Genomic DNA, 17,189 nt, shown 5'->3' on the forward strand with positions numbered 1-17,189 from the left:
ACCCCCACCCCTTCAACCTCTGCAGCAAAGCTGACAGCACTCATACGTCTATTTCCCAAAGACAACCTCTGGATATGATGCTGAGCATGTGCAGTCACTTCTTTGGTCGACCATGGCTAGGCCTGTTCTGAGTGGAACCTGTCCTGTTAAACGGCTGTATGGTCTTGGCCACTGTGCTGCAGCTCAGTTTCAGGGTCTTGGCTATCTTGTTATAGCCTAGGCCAGTGATGGCGAACCTTGGCACTCCAGATGTTTTGGAACTACATTTCCCATGATGCTCAACTACACTGCATGAGCATCATGGAAATGTAGTTTCAAAACATCTGGGGTACCAAGGTTCGCCATCTTTATGTAGAGCAACAATTCTTTTTTTCAGATCCTCAGAGAGTTCTTTGCCATGAGGTGCCATGTTGAACTTCCAGTGACCAGTATGAGAGAGTGAGAGCGATAACACCAAATTTAACACACCTGCTCCCCATTCACAGCTGAGACCCTGTAACACTAACAAGTCACATGACACCGGGGAGGGAAAATGGCTAAGTGGGCCCAATTTGGACATTTGCACCACTTAGGGGTGTACTCACTTTTATTTAGACATTAATGGCTGTGTGTTGAGTCATTTTGAGGGGACAGCAAATTTACACTGTTATACAAGCTGTACACTCACTACTTTACATTGTAGCAAAGTGTCATTTCTTCAGTGTTGTCACATGAAAAGGTATAAAAAAAAAATATTTACGTACATGTGAGGGGTGTACTCACTTTTTGTTAGATACTGTATGTGTGTATATATATATATATATATATATATACAAATGTTTTGTCTTGCATTTCTATTTTTAACTGAATGGGTTGATTTCAAGGTAAGGGTTCAGATATACTTTTAGAACTCCCTCCTTTAATGCACTCCATTTTGTGTTTTCACTTTTTTTCCCAAATGTCAAACAAAGGTTACATTTTATACTGTTCAGGGTTAGACATGTACGCCACATGTTCTTCTGTACTGAATATGTAAGCAATTATATAATTTCCTAAGGGATGAATTGTTTATTGTTCTACTCTTGTTTACCCAAGTATGCTCTGCTTTTCAGTCTGCATTATTAAGAATACAATTAACCTGTTAGCACAAAGTAACAGATCTAACACTAATTAGCTATAATTGTATTAGGTTTTAGTCAATTGTGGTGTGCGGCGTTTGAATTCATTGCAGAGTTTTTACAGCCGATAAAAAAATGTACAAGCTGCTGAAGGCTGGATACACACTATACAACTTTTGTTGTTAAATTTCCTTAAGATTTATCTTCAATTATATTGTGCAAGGGCCTGCCTGATTGCATACAAATTGAAAGTGTTTAGTTTTGACCTCATACTATATGGTTTTGGTAAATCTAAAGAACATTGTATAGTGTGTATCCAGCTTAACTAAACACATAAAATGCACAATACTGTGAGGTTGACTTACTAAAACTGGAAAATGAAAAATCCGGTGCAGCTGTGCATGGTAGCCAATCCACTTCTAACTTCAACTTGTTCAATTAGCCTGTCAGTTTTTTTGACGGATCTGAACGGTCTCCCCATGCATCCCTATGGGGCATCGGATTTCAGCGGTGACATGTCTGCTGACATCCGATCCGATCCGTCAAATCTGGATGGATGGAAACCCTATTTTCCATCCGTCTAGCGCAGGGATCCTCAAACTATGGCCCTCCAGTTGTTCAGGAACTACAATTCCCATCATGCTTAGTCCTGTCTGTGAATGTCAGAGTTTTACAATGCTTCATGGGATGTGTAGTTCCACAACAGCTGGAGGACGGTAGTTTGAGGATCCCTGGTCTAGCGGATCGGATGAGAATGAACCAACGGAAATCTTTTTGTATCCAAATCCCACTTTAAACTTCTCCACAACAGTATCTTGGACCTGCCTGGTGTGTTCCTTGTTCTTCATGATGCTCTCTGCACTTTAAACGGACCTCTGAGACTATCACAGTGCAGGTGCATTTATACGGAGACTTGATTACACACAGGTGGATTCTATTTATCATCATTAGTCATTTAGGTCAACATTGGATCATTCAGAGATCCTCACTGAACTTCTGGAGAGAGTTTGCTGCACTGAAAGTAAAGGGGCTGAATAATTTTGCACGCCCAATTTTTCAGTTTTTTATTTGTTAACAAAGTTTGAAATATCCAATAAATTCCGTTGCACTTCATGATTGTGTCCCACTTGTTGTTGATTCTTCACAAACAATTACAGTTTTATATCTTTATGTTTGAAGCCTGAAATGTGGCAAAAGGTCGCAAAGTTCAAGGGGGCCGAATACTTTCGCAAGGCACTGTATGCAGAGCTGCACCAGATTTTGCGCTCTTCAGTTTAGTAAATTAACCGCTATGTGTGTGTATTACCACAACCCACTGGTGTTAATGTGGCCTTATACTACTCTCCACTTTTATTCATAGCACTAATATTCAATATATACTTTCTTAGGCGGTACCAGATTGGATCCAATGGCCACATTTGTTCCTTCAAATACAAAACAAGCTTTGTCCAACATGTTACAGAAACGCTCAGGCACAGTGATGCAGTCCCCTTCCTTACATGCAATCACCTCCCAGCAACAACTGCTACAGCTGAAACTATTACAGCAACAACAACAGCAGCAAAGGCTCCTCAGACAACACATCCAGGCCAGGACACTTCAGCAGGTATGCGTGAGTTTCAGTACAATGTCTCATAGTATTCGCCATTGCTGTATTCATCATGTAGTGACGTATGGCTGCCAGGCTAACCTCTACCATGGAGAGGTCAGGCCACACGTGGATGATATGAGACATGCCTTCTTGTGTTTTGTGCTTTCTTTGTAAGTGACGAATTACAGGCCCAGCAGAGAATGCCAATCATGTTTATAAACATGTCAATGCGAAGAACCTAAACTAATGAGCTAATATGACTTCTATAAAGTTATATACTGTTGTCTCCTAATCTCTTCCATATGTCAGAAAAGGGTTCCATCCATCTGTGCTGGGTCCCTATGTAGCTAACATATGTCCTGTGCTTTTCTTTTACTTTCTCTTTCAGTTAATTACATTGACCTCTGTGTTTTAATAAATTCCTCATATGTTCAGGAGAAGTCATGTCATGTCTAAATGTGCTATATGAAAGCTGTCTGTCAGTTTTCATAAACAATATATAAGGCTCATTCTTTGACACCCCCTTCCAACTTTCTCTGCAAAGGAATGCCTTATAAGCTACAGTTTAAAGCAGGGATCTTCAAACTATGGCCCTCCAGCTTTTGCAGAACTACAAGTCCCATGAGGCATTGTAAAACTCTGACATTCACAGACATGACTAGGCATGAAGGGAATTGTAGTTCCTGAACAGCTGGAGGGTCATAGTTTGAAGACCCCTGGTTTAAAGAATGAAAGAAAAGACAACAAGGCACCTCTAAATGTAGACTGTAGACAATTTATTTAACACAACATGTAGTAAAGCACTCACATGTTCCAAGAGTTCAAGAGTCTGAAAATGGTGGGGCAATCAGTCCCTCTGTGGCGTCCTGGGCAGTAAAGTTCTTGTACCTGCAGCAAATCCGGTGGTCCGTTTCACTCTTTTTTTTTTTTTTTTTATTGTGTCTACAGTTTAAAGAATGCTGGACCTCATTTATAAATGCAAAACCTATTACGCACGATAAGATTATCGAACTAATGATCGTCCTTTTTTTTTTTTTTTTTTGCTAGTCTCATATCGAAAATGGGTAGGTTACTCAAGTATGAAAATTCTCGTACGACAGAATAAACGAAAATCGTACAATCTGGTATCTTACAGGAAATTTTTTTGTGTTTGGTCCCTCATGCAAATTCGGACAAAAGCTGCGTACAAATGATCAGATTATCGTACAATTGCGTTGAAAACTGTATTTTTTCTACGGTATTCAAATCGTGTGTACGGGGCTTAAGTCAGCTTTTCTCAATTAGGATTCCTACAGAGGTTTCTAGGTGTTCTTTAAACAAATTAGCAATTTCTGATTCTCAGATAATGACACCAATGATCTATTTAGCTATCTGTATGGGGGCCACCAACATAGGGAGCATTCTACCTGCTGACCACCAATGAAAGGACTATTCTTACTTCTGAACATTAATGGCCACCAGGGACCCTTCTAGTTGTCCTTTTCCCATCGACCACCAATATAAGGGAGCCCTTCTCCACTGATTACCAATGTAAGGAGGCAATTCACAGACCAAAAATGTATGGGGGGTTCTCCATTGACCACCAATGTGAGGGAAGACACTACAATTTTTACTGTCTGTATCTTTTCTGGTCTCTGCTATTATTATTATCATCATTATTTTCATTTATTTTTTAATCATGAAAATAATTTTATTGAGTGTTAAAGTGAGCTAAACCCACACTGTTTAATTTACATTGTCCCTTCTATTTCTGATTATTTTCATAAAAGAAAAACAAACATCTAAGTACCTTTTTCCTAATAGATCTACACCTGTCACATGGCCCAGATCTTTCTCAGCCTGTCTATAGGGAAACATAAGCAGGAGGAGCTTCTAGTCTTCTGCTGCTGGTCACATGCTCAAAAAAAAAAAAAAAGCCTTTGGATTACAGAGTAAAATTAATTAATATCTATAAACTGTTTTAAATTCTCATACAAATATATATTTTAAATGTTATTTTTTGGCAATAGCATGGTATGGGTGGATGTGTCACGCCCCTCCAGCCTGTCTCTTAGAACAACAGGGAGGTAAAGCCTCCATCAATCCACATGTAATATCCCACCCCCATTATATTTAGCTGGTTAGTGGATTAGGAGAAGGAAGGGAGAAGATTGTAATTTTACCATTGTGTATATGCCCACATATGTGACCCGATAGTCACATGTGATAGGGAGGAAATACTCAGCATAGAAACTCACTGAAAACTGAGCATATGCAGAGTTGCCAACACTGCTCTGCAAAATCCCTAGCTGCATTGGGGACTTAAACAGAAGGAGGAGATACAGCAGGATCAACCAGGATTCTCGCAGAATACAGAAAACAAATCTCATAGTGACTGAGAGAGTATAAACAGCATGTAATACAACATTTATTGATAGTATTTTATGATATGGGTTTAGTGACACTTTTATTATACTAACTGCAAACATGTCTTATTCTTTTATTTATTCTTCTTTATCAACTTACTATTCACAAAAATCGATAGCGCTGTGCAAACTGTTGGCGTTATTCAAATCTTGTATTATAATAAAAATGTACAGTGAAAGGTAATATTTATTAGCAGGGTTCTCTGAAACACGAAAGTTATTTTCAGGGTTCATCCATGTTAAAAAGGCTGTTCTTAGTGTAGGCAGGCCTCATGTTTGTGATAATATACGCAAAATACAAAGGGGAAGAACCCAACAGTCTATTGTAGAATTTGGCGGTTTTAGAAGCCGGTGGACAGCGATTGGATGCTGCGAGCTTACCAGCCTCTATTTATATTGTGAGGAAAATTATGGTCACATGATCCCCTGATGACGTCAGCACGCCTGACGAAACGTGCGTCGGGAGCGTGAGACCGTAGAGTTCCGGTGAGGTGGAGCGCAGATGCACAAGCGGCATCCCATCCACCAGACCAGCCAAGTGAATTGTACTTCCAGGCGATAAAACTACTACTATGATGTAAGTGCAATCTGTTTTATTAAAATCCCAGTATTTGACGATATTACACTATCGGAGTTTCCTTTATTTCTTACAATATGATGCCCGGAGATCCGGGGCTTCCTAAAGGCAATTGGGCTTAAATCCTTTTGATGTGGAGACAGCGCTGAGGACAGCCTTGAGCCTGTGTGGAGATTAATGCCGGTTTTGACCCCCTGTAATTAAGGGGTCATCTTCTTCTGGTAAGAAGTATATTGTCTAAACACTGGGTGGAGGTGTATGGTGAAGGTTTCTCATCAAGTCCAAGTTTGTTGCTGAAGACACAGTCTGCACTGAGCACTTTAAGGACTTTAATTTGTTATCACAAGAACCACTATTGATTTATATATTATATTTATTTATGTATGTTTTTAACTTATACTGAATAGGTTAGCTTTAATTGCAAGTTTGTGACTTACCACGTATGCACTTTAGCACCTTACAGTGAGAGTTGATTGCTGAGCGCAATACTCACCCTTGCTATCACTACTCATGTTTGCGATGCCTATATAAACCAGTACATTTAGCCCTTTTATTCTCTAAAGTGGCTGTAAACTTCAGACGTGAAATATGAACAAAGCATATCCTTCTATAGTGTGTACTTGTCTCTATCCAGAGCACTAAGTGTCATTTCTACCTTGTTCCTCTATCAGCGTGAGTCACTTCTAAGAAGTTTTCCTGACACCAAGAGGAAAAGAGGTGACAGGGGACATACCTCGGCACATAGCCTGTGATTGATTACATCAGCTCTGTTCTTGTGTGCTGTGCAAAGGGGATGTGTCCCTTCCCTCCAATAAGCTCTCAGAGCTTCCTTTACTGAGCTCTGCAGTGTGTAATTTCAGCTCCCTGTCCCCTGCTTTCTGGAAGTTTAGATAAGCTGTATAAATTCTGGACTTTGAACAAATGTAGAGAAGAGAAGACTGCAGATAACGGATTTGACATATGTAGGAGGATTTGTTTATTCTCTTTGTATCATCCAAAGCCAGTCACTGGGTATATGTAAGGGGTTACAACCACTTTAAGTTGTGACTGGGAGCAGGAAAATTACAATGTTAGTGGTTGCTTCAGGTCAGTGAAGACTGTTTGAAACCATTCTTCCTTCAGGTAAATTTATAAATTAGGCACCACTTGACAGGCCTCCTTTTTAGAAATCTGTTACAGGGTAGATATTAGAAATATATTTATTTGAATATTAATGTACAGTATGTACAGCAGTGTTTCTCAACTTTTTAAAGTCACGGCACCCTTTAAAAATATCCAAAATTCGGAGGTACCCTGGGTAATTATACCTAATTATTTTTAGGATAAACCTTCATTTCATGGTAAATATTAATAGATATCTCGTAATCATTTTATGATCAAAGGAAAACTGTTCTAAAATAATAATAAAACATTTTTTTAAACTTTAGCTGTATATTTTTATGTCATCACTATGACTGACCATCAAGGAATAACCCAAAATAAAATCTCCTATTCCTGACATGCATGAGGATATCACGTATGTGTGTATTATTTGTTATTTATACCTGTAGTAGGGCCAAAAAACAATTGTTTTTTTTTTTCCAACCTAAACACTACTAACTTCTATTTAAAACACCCTAACCTAATGCTGGCCAGCAGATTTCTGAATGAACATTCATTTGGACATTTATGCAAAAATTCTAATCAGTACATTTGATGACTTAAAGGATATGTTCACCTTTTAAGTTTCTACAATCCAGCTCCCCTAGATACCAATATACCATTAACCACTTTAGCCCTGGAAGATTTTGCTGCTTAATGACCAGGCCACTTTTTTCAACTTGGCACTGCGCAACTTTAACTGACAAGTGCGCGGTCATGCAATGCTGTACCCAAACAAAATGTATGTCCTTTTTTCCCCACAAATAGAGCTTTCTTTTGGTGGTATTTAAATGATCACCTCTGTGCTTTTTATTTTTTGCGGTATTATAAAAAAAGAGTGAAAATTTTGTGAAAAATTTACATTTTCTTCTTTGACTGTTAAAAAATATCCAATATATTCAATTTTTGTCATATATTTAGGCCAAAATGTATTTAGCTACATGTCTTTGACAAAAAAAATTCTCAATGAGTGTATTTTTATCCACTTTAAGACCGGAAGATTTTACCCCCTTCGTGACCAGGCCATATTTTACGATTCAACAAAATTATTTTAATGGACAATTTCGCAGTCGTGGAATGCTGTACCCAAATGAAATTTGCGTTTTTTTTCCCCCACAAATAGAGCTTTCTTTTGGTGATATTTGATCACCTGTGTGATTTTTTAATTTTGAAAAAAAGAGTGACAATTTTGAAAAAACAATATTTTTCACATTCTGATATATAACATTCCCAAAAAAATAATTAAAAAAAAAAATCAAATTTTTTTAACATTTTAGGCCAATTTGTTTCCTGCTACTTTTTTTGGTAAAAAAAAATCGCAATAAGTGTATTTTGATTGGTTTGCGCAAAAGTTATCGTGTTTACTAACTACGGGAAAGATTTATGTCATTTTTATTGTTTTTTTTTTTTTACTAGTAATGGCGGTGATCTGCGTTTTTTTTTGCGGCACTGTGACATTGCGGCGGACAGATCGGACCCCTAACTGACATTTTTGACACTTTTCGGAAGGGGTTAGCCCAGGAGGATCAAAGGGTTAAATGTGAGCCTAGGGGGTGCTTTCTAACTGAGGGGGGATGGGCTTGTAATATAGACACAGAGACCGGTGTTCCTAAATAGGAGGATCACAGGTGCTCTGTGTTGATAGCTAAGAGAACAATGGTCTGCTGTGTTTACAACAGCAGACCGATGTTCTCTCTTCACAGGGAGCAATCACGGGTGCCTGGGGCAATCGTGGCCGCCGGCACCATGGATCGGCTTCCCCGTTGGCGAGTGGGTGCATGCTCGCCTCCAGGATTGTTCCAGTGAACCTTTGTACAGGTACGGCAATTTGTGGGAACCTGCCGACCTGCCGCCATATATAGGCGGCGGCTGGTTGGCAAGTGGTTAAAGTCACAGTGACTTTGAAAAGGTACCTGAACTAACCAAAAGGCGCATCAAAGTCATGCAAATTTGAGGACACGCTAATGTGAATGGACCCTAAGGGTCCTTTCACACGGGCTCTCCGCCCGACGGAACCCATTTTGCTTAGTGGGGATCGATCCGCTGATGACAGCTCCGTCTCCGCTTACTTTGGCCATACTTCTCTTTTATATGATTTTTAGCTTCTCCTATTATTATTGGAAATCCTATATGTACAACAAAAACTGCCAAACCAGCAAAAAAAAGTGGTCAAGTCAAAAGGATACATTATTGTAAATAATTATGAAAAAATACAAAAAGTATTTCATATAGCTGAAAAACTAAAGGCTCTAGATTAGAATAAAAAAAAAAAAAATAGAAAATGTAAACCTTGGCTTTATTATCTTTGCACCATATGTCATTATGTAATTAATACAGGGGAAAAAAACATTTCATTATTAATTATTTATATTCATTATTTATTTTTGTTTAAAGTTCCCCTAACAATAAAGTGATAATGTTTATACTCATTAGAATGGACAGGAGTTTATTCATATTTTAAATTAACATGTGTCTGCCATCGGTGTCTTTTTCAAAAGCAGAATGCTACATGGCAACATGTGGTTATATTTTATTACATACAGTACATATGCATTGTATTTATTTAGATGTGAATAATTTGTTTGTATTAGAAGTGTAGCTGTGTGTTGTTGTTAGCCTAATATCTGACAAAGGTACAGGAAGGAAAGCTAATAATCAGTTAGTTGTAAAGTAAAAAAAAAAACCTTTCCAGTTGTGGATATACTGTATATATACTCTCAATGACAGTGGGTTTGGTTGCATATATCCACACCACATCCCAAATTAAAGTAGTACACCGCTCAAGGTCACATTTGAAGTTCCACCTCCACTGCACAAGCAAAGGGTGCTGGCCCTGCACGTGGCAGAAAGTCTGTAAAGAAAAAAAAGTAAAGTAGAGATGTCTGGATGGCCACACTCCAATAAAATCACCTTTATTTGAATCCAAAAAACATAAAAAAGACGACAGCCCATACAGCAAGCGAGGTAATAAGATACAGCAAACAATACAGCGAATGCATTTCACACCATTTTTGGTGCTTAATTTTAGCATAAAGGTGATTTTATTGGTGTGTCGCCATCCAGACATCTATTCTTTACTTCAGATCACATCCCATGTTGCTATAGAAAAAACATTAAAGGAAAGAAAACAGAATTTCTAGGGGTGTTAAAGTCTTCTGTCAGAATAATTTACCAGTACACTTTCTAAAAAATACATCTTTATTACAAATGTATTAAAAGAATTGTAGCACCCTTGTCTTAAACAGGGCTACAAGTAAATTTAGCTTTACTGGGTTGCAGTTAACCTGGTTAATTTGTAGTCTGTGTGATCAATTGGTATTCCTCCTAACCCTGTTTTAGCTGTGGTTTCTCCCTTTTGCCAATAGGTGGCACTGTTATCTTTGACATTAGTGTCATGAATTACAGTGAATTCAGGGTATGAATATGCATACTTTTCTCAGCCAATCAGTAGGAGTTTCCTTGAGAATGCTAGGAGAATTTATTTATTTGGAGGAAGTCAAGGTGATCTGGGTCCTTTTCTCTGAGTGGGTGTGTGAGGAACAGCTGCTGCTGGGTAGGCCTGAAGCCTGAGGCCTGTTCATGTGCTCACGGTTCTGCAAGGGAGAGCCTGCTCACTACTTGGAGGCATGAAGGAAAAGATGGAGACCTGAGATGAAGTACCAGACGTTACTCTTGCATGGACCAGGAAACCATGGGGAACCAGGGAAAGTGTCTAGACTAAATCCTCCAGAGGATTCCTGCACCTTCTGTGAGTTGAGTTTCGTTGCTATAGGAGACAGCTTATGCCACAAAGTACAGATTGCTGGTTCCAGGTTAAAGGATCTTTCTCTGTACTGCTGTCTACCTTTTTCTACATTTTTTTCTAAGGAGTCTGCCGGTCTACTAGTCTGCTGCTGTTTTTGACTAAGGGTGTCCTGTGCCCTAACCCTCTCTCAGACAATTTTTCCTGTTGTAAGAAATATATTTCTTTGTTCAAGCATAAAAGTGACTGGCGCCCATCCTTCTACCTTGTACACCACCCACCATGCCTAATAACCTGCACCCTGAGGAGGAATGTCGCCCTCCCTGTCTCTTGGGGTCACCGCCACGTCTCTGGAGATTGTAGGGGTGGCGCTACAGAATTTTTTGGGATGTTGATCCCATAAACATGAAAGTGATTCCACAATATATAATATTGCAACCCCAAATGGGAGGCAATATGTGTATTCTCATTGACAAAATCAGTCTGTTTTCCTTGTCACAGTTTAGGTTGTATTGAGAATATGTTTTATTGTCTCTGGATAGATTTGATTACTTACCAGGCGTTATGATATTCTTACACAACAATAACATTTTCATCCACTGTGCATATGTTGTGTATGTGTGTCACCGACGCAAACAAAACCTATAGTTGATAGCCAATGTGTGGTTTGCTGCAACTAAAATGACTCCTTAAAGGAGTGTGTACAAATGAACAGAATTTTATAGCAGCTGTGCTGAACAATCTGTGAATAATTATTACCAAAATCAACATCTACAAATAAAAAGTATACAATATACGTGTTCCAACACTGTTAACCAACACATTGTGATGAAATAAAAATATTTGTGTATATTAAACTAAAAATCAAAACATAAATATAAATGTAAAAATGTCCATTAATCCATTTTGTGCCGAATGTGTAAAGATGCTCAAACGGTGATACACCCACCCAATGCATGCTATTATCCACCACCTTCACAGCAGCAGCAGTGGTGGTGATCCTTATAGAGGGAGCATGCATGAGAGAGTAGCCAATTGAACCAAATAAGTAATCAGTGGATAGACCTGGGATCACTATATCACACCGGAACTGCATCAGTGGAATGTCGTGGCATATATCTGGGAGACGTTTATATTGATCAGGCACATATTGTACTGCCATCTGGTGAGTGTGAAGTTTGGAAGGTGATGGATAATAGCACGAATTGGATGGGTGTATCACCGTATGAGCAGCTTTATACATTTGGCATGGAATAGATTAATGGACATTTTTTACATTTATTTTTATTTTTTATTTTTAGTTTCATATACACAAATATTTTTATTTCATCACAATGTGTTGGTTAACGGTGTTGGAACCCGTATAATGTAAAATTCTTACGAGCAGCTTTACACATTTGGATTAATGGACATTTTTTATATTTATTTTTATTTTTTGATTTTTAGTTAATTATACACAAAAAATTGTTGTTTCATCACAATTTGTTGGAAAACGTATATTGTATAGTTTTTATTTGTGGATGTTGATTTTGGTATAAAATTAATCACAGGTTAGTTAGCACAGCTACTATAAAATTCTGTTAAACAGGGTGTGTGTGGGCGCTTCCGTAGAATAAGGTCCTGGATCCAATGGGTGCTGTGAGGATACATGCACCCGAGCAGCACTTGGGAGGAGAAGCAGCTCTGTGGAAGTGTTTAAGGAAATAAGGTGCTTTCAAGTGCAGTATATCACGTTTAATAAGGCATAAAAGGTATAAAAATCACTTAGAAGAAGTAGAGCATTAAAAGCTGTATGAGGAGCTGTAGTGAATCAGTGGCATGTTACAAGGATTGGAGGAGCCAGGATTTGGTAAACAGTTGTCCGAGAAGCTGCTTTCTGTATTGGCGTACAATCAGCGTAGCTAAACTTCCGGCCACCATTGGGAATCTCAATATATCTGGACCCAAAACCCATATCTGTCACATATCGCCTTTTATGGACGATATATCAATGACATCATCATTTGGGATGGGGACACCAATGATATATTCAACTTTGTTTCTCATTGCAACAATAATAATATTGGCCTTTCCCTCACCTCCATTCAGGATAAGGAACATTTGGCATTTCTGGATTTGGATTTGTACCATGATAATGGCCAGATTCATGCCAAAAACTATAGCAAACCGACCTCTGGGAACTCCCTCTTGCATTATGATAGCTGTCATCATCCACGCTGGTTAAACAACATACCCAAGAGCCAATTTTGCAGGCTTCTGCGTAACTGTACCAAACTTACAGACTACCAGATCGAAAGTAAATCTCTCAAATAGAAATTTGTGGAAAAAGATTATCCAGCTTCTTTGATAGAAGAGGCATATGTTGCATATGACACCCCTGATCTCCATAAGACTGTAGCTAACAATCAGGCAAATACTATTCGCTGTACCACTCAGTTCCATAATCGATACAAAAATATGGAACACATTATGCGGAAGCATTGGCCTATACTACAACAGGACCCCCATTTGAAAAAAAGCATATCCACAACACCTAGATTTTTATATAGAAAAGCTCCCAACATCAAAGTGAAAATAGCGCCAAGCAAGCTAAAATCTAGCAAACATAAATCGCCATCACTTAAATTATTTTCTATCATTGGGATGTACCAATGTAAGAAACCCCTATGCCTTACACATAGTTTTGTCCGTCAAATTTGATTTGTGCCGGGCAGTTTGAATTGCTGGCTGCAGTCATTAGCAACACAGCATGGATTTACATTACTACAACTTTTAGTCTCTCTGGAAAAAAAAACATTAATCCTATTATTTTAAGGTTGCATATGTCTTTGGTAGAATGTTATATTTGTGTACCAGAAGGGGTGAGAGTCCTTGGAGGGCAGAAGCTGAGATTTTGGAGGTTTTTGATGGACATTTTATATGGAAAAAATATAGACACAACATTTTTCAGGTTCCATATTATACAGTAGTTTATTTGGTTTAGTTTGCCTCACATTAAATGCATACTTACAACAGACTCCCTGTTGGATCAATGGCTCACTCTTAAATTGTTTTAAAATTAACTGACAAGGAAAATATTTATTTTCATATTTCCATTAGAAATAAAAATAATGAATTGCTTCAAGTTGTTACATGCTCCATTTTATGTCCTACGGGACCAATGCTAACCTTTCAACTGCTGTCAACCCCATACTAATTACTGTTCGCACCCTTAGCTGTAGGTTGTAGACAAGGGGAGATCTGCTATACAAACATATAGAATGTGTGTCATGAACTGACCCCTCTGCATTTTACTGCTTGATAAACAATAATAATAATCACAATGTTTGCTTTGCTCAGGAACCTACATCACTCAAGGTATTTTCAAGGGCATTAATTCCAGATGTCATGACAAGCAATAGAAACTATGAAAACATTTTATTATGTCAACAACACAGTCTTCTGTTTGCTAGAATTTATAGAATTTTTCACTATCCTTTTTCCCTAATAGTCAATCTAAAATATTATCATAACTAAGGTCATGGCCTTAAACAGGAAATACAGATTCTGCTGATGATTTTCAACATCAAACTTTATTTGTACAATGACAATGCGTCAGATTGTACGAAAGTAGAAACAGCTCCCATTATTTACTTAAGACTCAGTAGGTGTTATAGTAGAAATAACAGTGCTGGACATACACTTTCGGAAAAGATGACATGAGAAATTCACAGCAAGGTTGTCCCGCCAAGCATGTGTTAGCAGGGTGAGTAAAAAGGATACTAGCCACCAACGTAGCTGACAAATAAGCATAGCAGTCATTTGTCCACTTATTGAAGCAGCAGGTCCAGCGTTATTATCTCAGTTGTGGTCTGCATTCCCAAACCATGTGTCCTCAGCAAAATTCAACCTCGCACAACATGTAGCCTCCCATTTTAAGATGAGAAGCCTCCAAAAGGTTTTCGTTCCCACAAAGCTGACAGTGTTCACACAGTGGTATGTCATCGGTGTGTTTTTGAGCTGAAATATATAACTGTTAATACATAGCTCACTTCACAGCTTTTAACAAGGAGAACATAAATCATTTTTATAGAGAAGTCAACTTTGGATTTTTTTTAAGAGAATTTACTTGTTAAGTAAGCACAGAAAAGAGACCTGGATAAAAGGCAAAAATTCATGTGTACTCCTTTCATGCTTCACCACATTTGTACACTGCTCATAAAAATTAAAGGAACACTTTGAAAACACATCAGATCATATCATATCATTCTCAATTGGGAAAAATATCATGCTGGATATCTATACTGATATGGACTGGGTAATGTGTTAGGAACGAAAAGATGCCACATGGTTTGATGAAAATTAAAATTATCAACCTACAGAGGGCTGAATTCAAAGGTTGATACCAAATTATGCAGCAGGCTTGTCCATTTTGCTAAAAGTTAATTGCAGCAACTCAAAATGGTACTGAGTAGTTTGTATGGCCCCCACATGCTTGTATGCATGCTTGACGATGTCGGGGCATGCTCCTAGTGAGACGACGGATGCTGTCCTGGGGTATTTCCTCCCAGATCTGGACCAGGACATCACTGAGTTTCTGAACAGACTGAGGTGCAACTTAGCGGTGTCAGATGAACTGAAACATAATTGTCCCAGAGGTGTTCTATTGGATTCACCACATGAGGCGGGCATTGTCGTGCACCAGGAGGAACCCAGGACCCACTGGACCAGCGTAGGGTCCGACAATGGGTCCAAGGATTTCATCCCGATACCTAATGGCAGTCAGCGCGACATTGTCTAGCCTGTAGTGGTCTGTGCATCCCTCCATGGATATGCCTCCCCAGACCATCACTGGCCCACTACCAAACCGGTCATGCTGAATGTTACAGGCAGCATAACATTTTCCATGGCTTCTCCAGGCCCTTCCGTGTCTGTCACACGCAGTGGTGTATTTGGGTTTTGTGCTGCCCTAGGCCTGACTACGTTTGTGCACTCCATAATTTAAATATGACCCACCCCTTCCTGTAAAGGCCACACTCCTTCATGTTTATGACTTGCCCTGTCATCTGTACACCACAGACCACAACCACAGTCTATCTGTGCCCATCAGCATAGCCTTATCAGTTCCCATAAGTTCAGCCTCATCAGTGCCCATCAGTGCCGCCTCATTACTGCCCATCAGTGCAGCCTCATCAGTGCAGCATATCAGCGTGGCCTCATCAGTACATCCCCATCAGTGGCCACCAGTGTAGCCTATCAGTGCCCATTAGTGCAGCCTATCATACTGGCAGGTAGCAGTGTGACTGCTTTATGGAGGTGCCACACTGATTTGCCTCCTGGACCCTGCCCTCTGGCCCAATTCACCCCATAATACTAGCACTAAACTAAAAGTGTAGTGCAAGCCGGCGGGGACCCTTTTCGTGTGGGAGCCGGGAGGAGGCTGGTTTTTTTATTGCGGTGTGCAGCTTTTTTGCTGCCCTCCTGCATAGTGCCGCCCTAGGCCTGGGCCTTGTCGGCCTAGGCCAAGATACAGCACTGGTCACACATGCTCAGGGTGAACCTGCTCTCATCTGTGAAAAGCACGGGGCACCAGTGAGGGACCTGCCAATTCTGGTGCTCTATGGGAAATGCCAATCGAGCTCCACGGTGCCTGGCAGTGAGCAGAGGGCCCACTAGAAGATGTTAAGCCCTCAGGCCACCCTCATGAAGTCTGTTTCTGATTGTTTGGTCAGATGCATTCACACCAGTGGATTGCTGGAAGTCATTTTGTAAGGCTCTGGCAGTGCTCATTCTGTTCCTCCTTGCACAAAGGAGCAGGTACCGGTTGTGCTGATGAGTTAAGGACCTTCTACAGTCCTGTCCAGCTCTCCTAGAGTAACTGTCTGTCTCCTGGAATCTCATCCATGCTCTTGAGACTGTGCTGGGGGACACAGCAAACCTTTTGGCAATGGCTCGTATTGATGTGCCATCCTGGAGGAGTTGGACTACCTGTGCAACCTCTATAGGATCCAGGTATCATCTCAGTCTAACGGTAGTGACACTGACCCTAGCCAAATGCAAAACTAGTGAAAACCAGAAAAACAGTCAGAAAAGTTGAGTAGGGAAAAAATGTCAGTAGCCTCCGCTTGTAAAACCATTGCTGTTTTAGAGTTAGTCTCATTGTTGACCATCTAGTGCAGCTGTTGTAAATTTCAATAAAGCCAAAGCAGCTGAAACTGATTAGCAACCCCCTATGCTACTTAACTGACCAGATCAATATCCCAGGAGTTTAATTAACTTGATGCTATACTCTGATTAAAAAGCGTTCCTTTAATATTTTTTTTGAGCAGTGTATTTGTGTTGGTTGGTTATCCTGATGTAACAGATTATTTATTTATTTATTGGTACTTGCAGTTTTCTATATTATTTCATCCATTCTGCCCTGCAGTCCAGGATCATTACTACAGGTCTGGCCACCACAGCAAACCCATTACAGTACTCAATCCCCCTCCCCAGTGTCAGTGTCTTTTATAAATGTCTGGACCATTCATCAAAACAATATTATCACATTATCTGGAAGGATTTGAAAGTTTGAACTCTATTTCCAAATTCAATGCAAATGGTAAGCCTAAAGTGTACTGTTGATTACACAGTGAAGTTGATTTACTAGCAGTAGTAC

General features: G+C 39.4%; 1 protein-coding gene across 3 annotated transcripts in view; it reads left to right on the top strand.

Annotated features, from left to right (window-relative positions):
* MED12L (mediator complex subunit 12L) overlaps positions 1-17,189 on the top strand; it is an 837,051-nt gene that overhangs the window by 776,024 nt on the left and 43,838 nt on the right. For all 3 annotated transcript variants that reach the window (XM_082251515.1, XM_082251517.1, XM_082251516.1), the window contains exon 39: positions 2,486-2,703. In XM_082251515.1, coding sequence (XP_082107641.1) covers positions 2,486-2,703 — 218 coding nt within the window. The remainder of the gene's footprint in view (positions 1-2,485; positions 2,704-17,189) is intronic.

This window comes from Pelophylax lessonae (assembly GCF_965119305.1).
Source record: "Pelophylax lessonae genome assembly, chromosome: 3".
In the NCBI taxonomy this organism is placed as follows: Eukaryota; Metazoa; Chordata; class Amphibia; order Anura; family Ranidae; genus Pelophylax; species Pelophylax lessonae.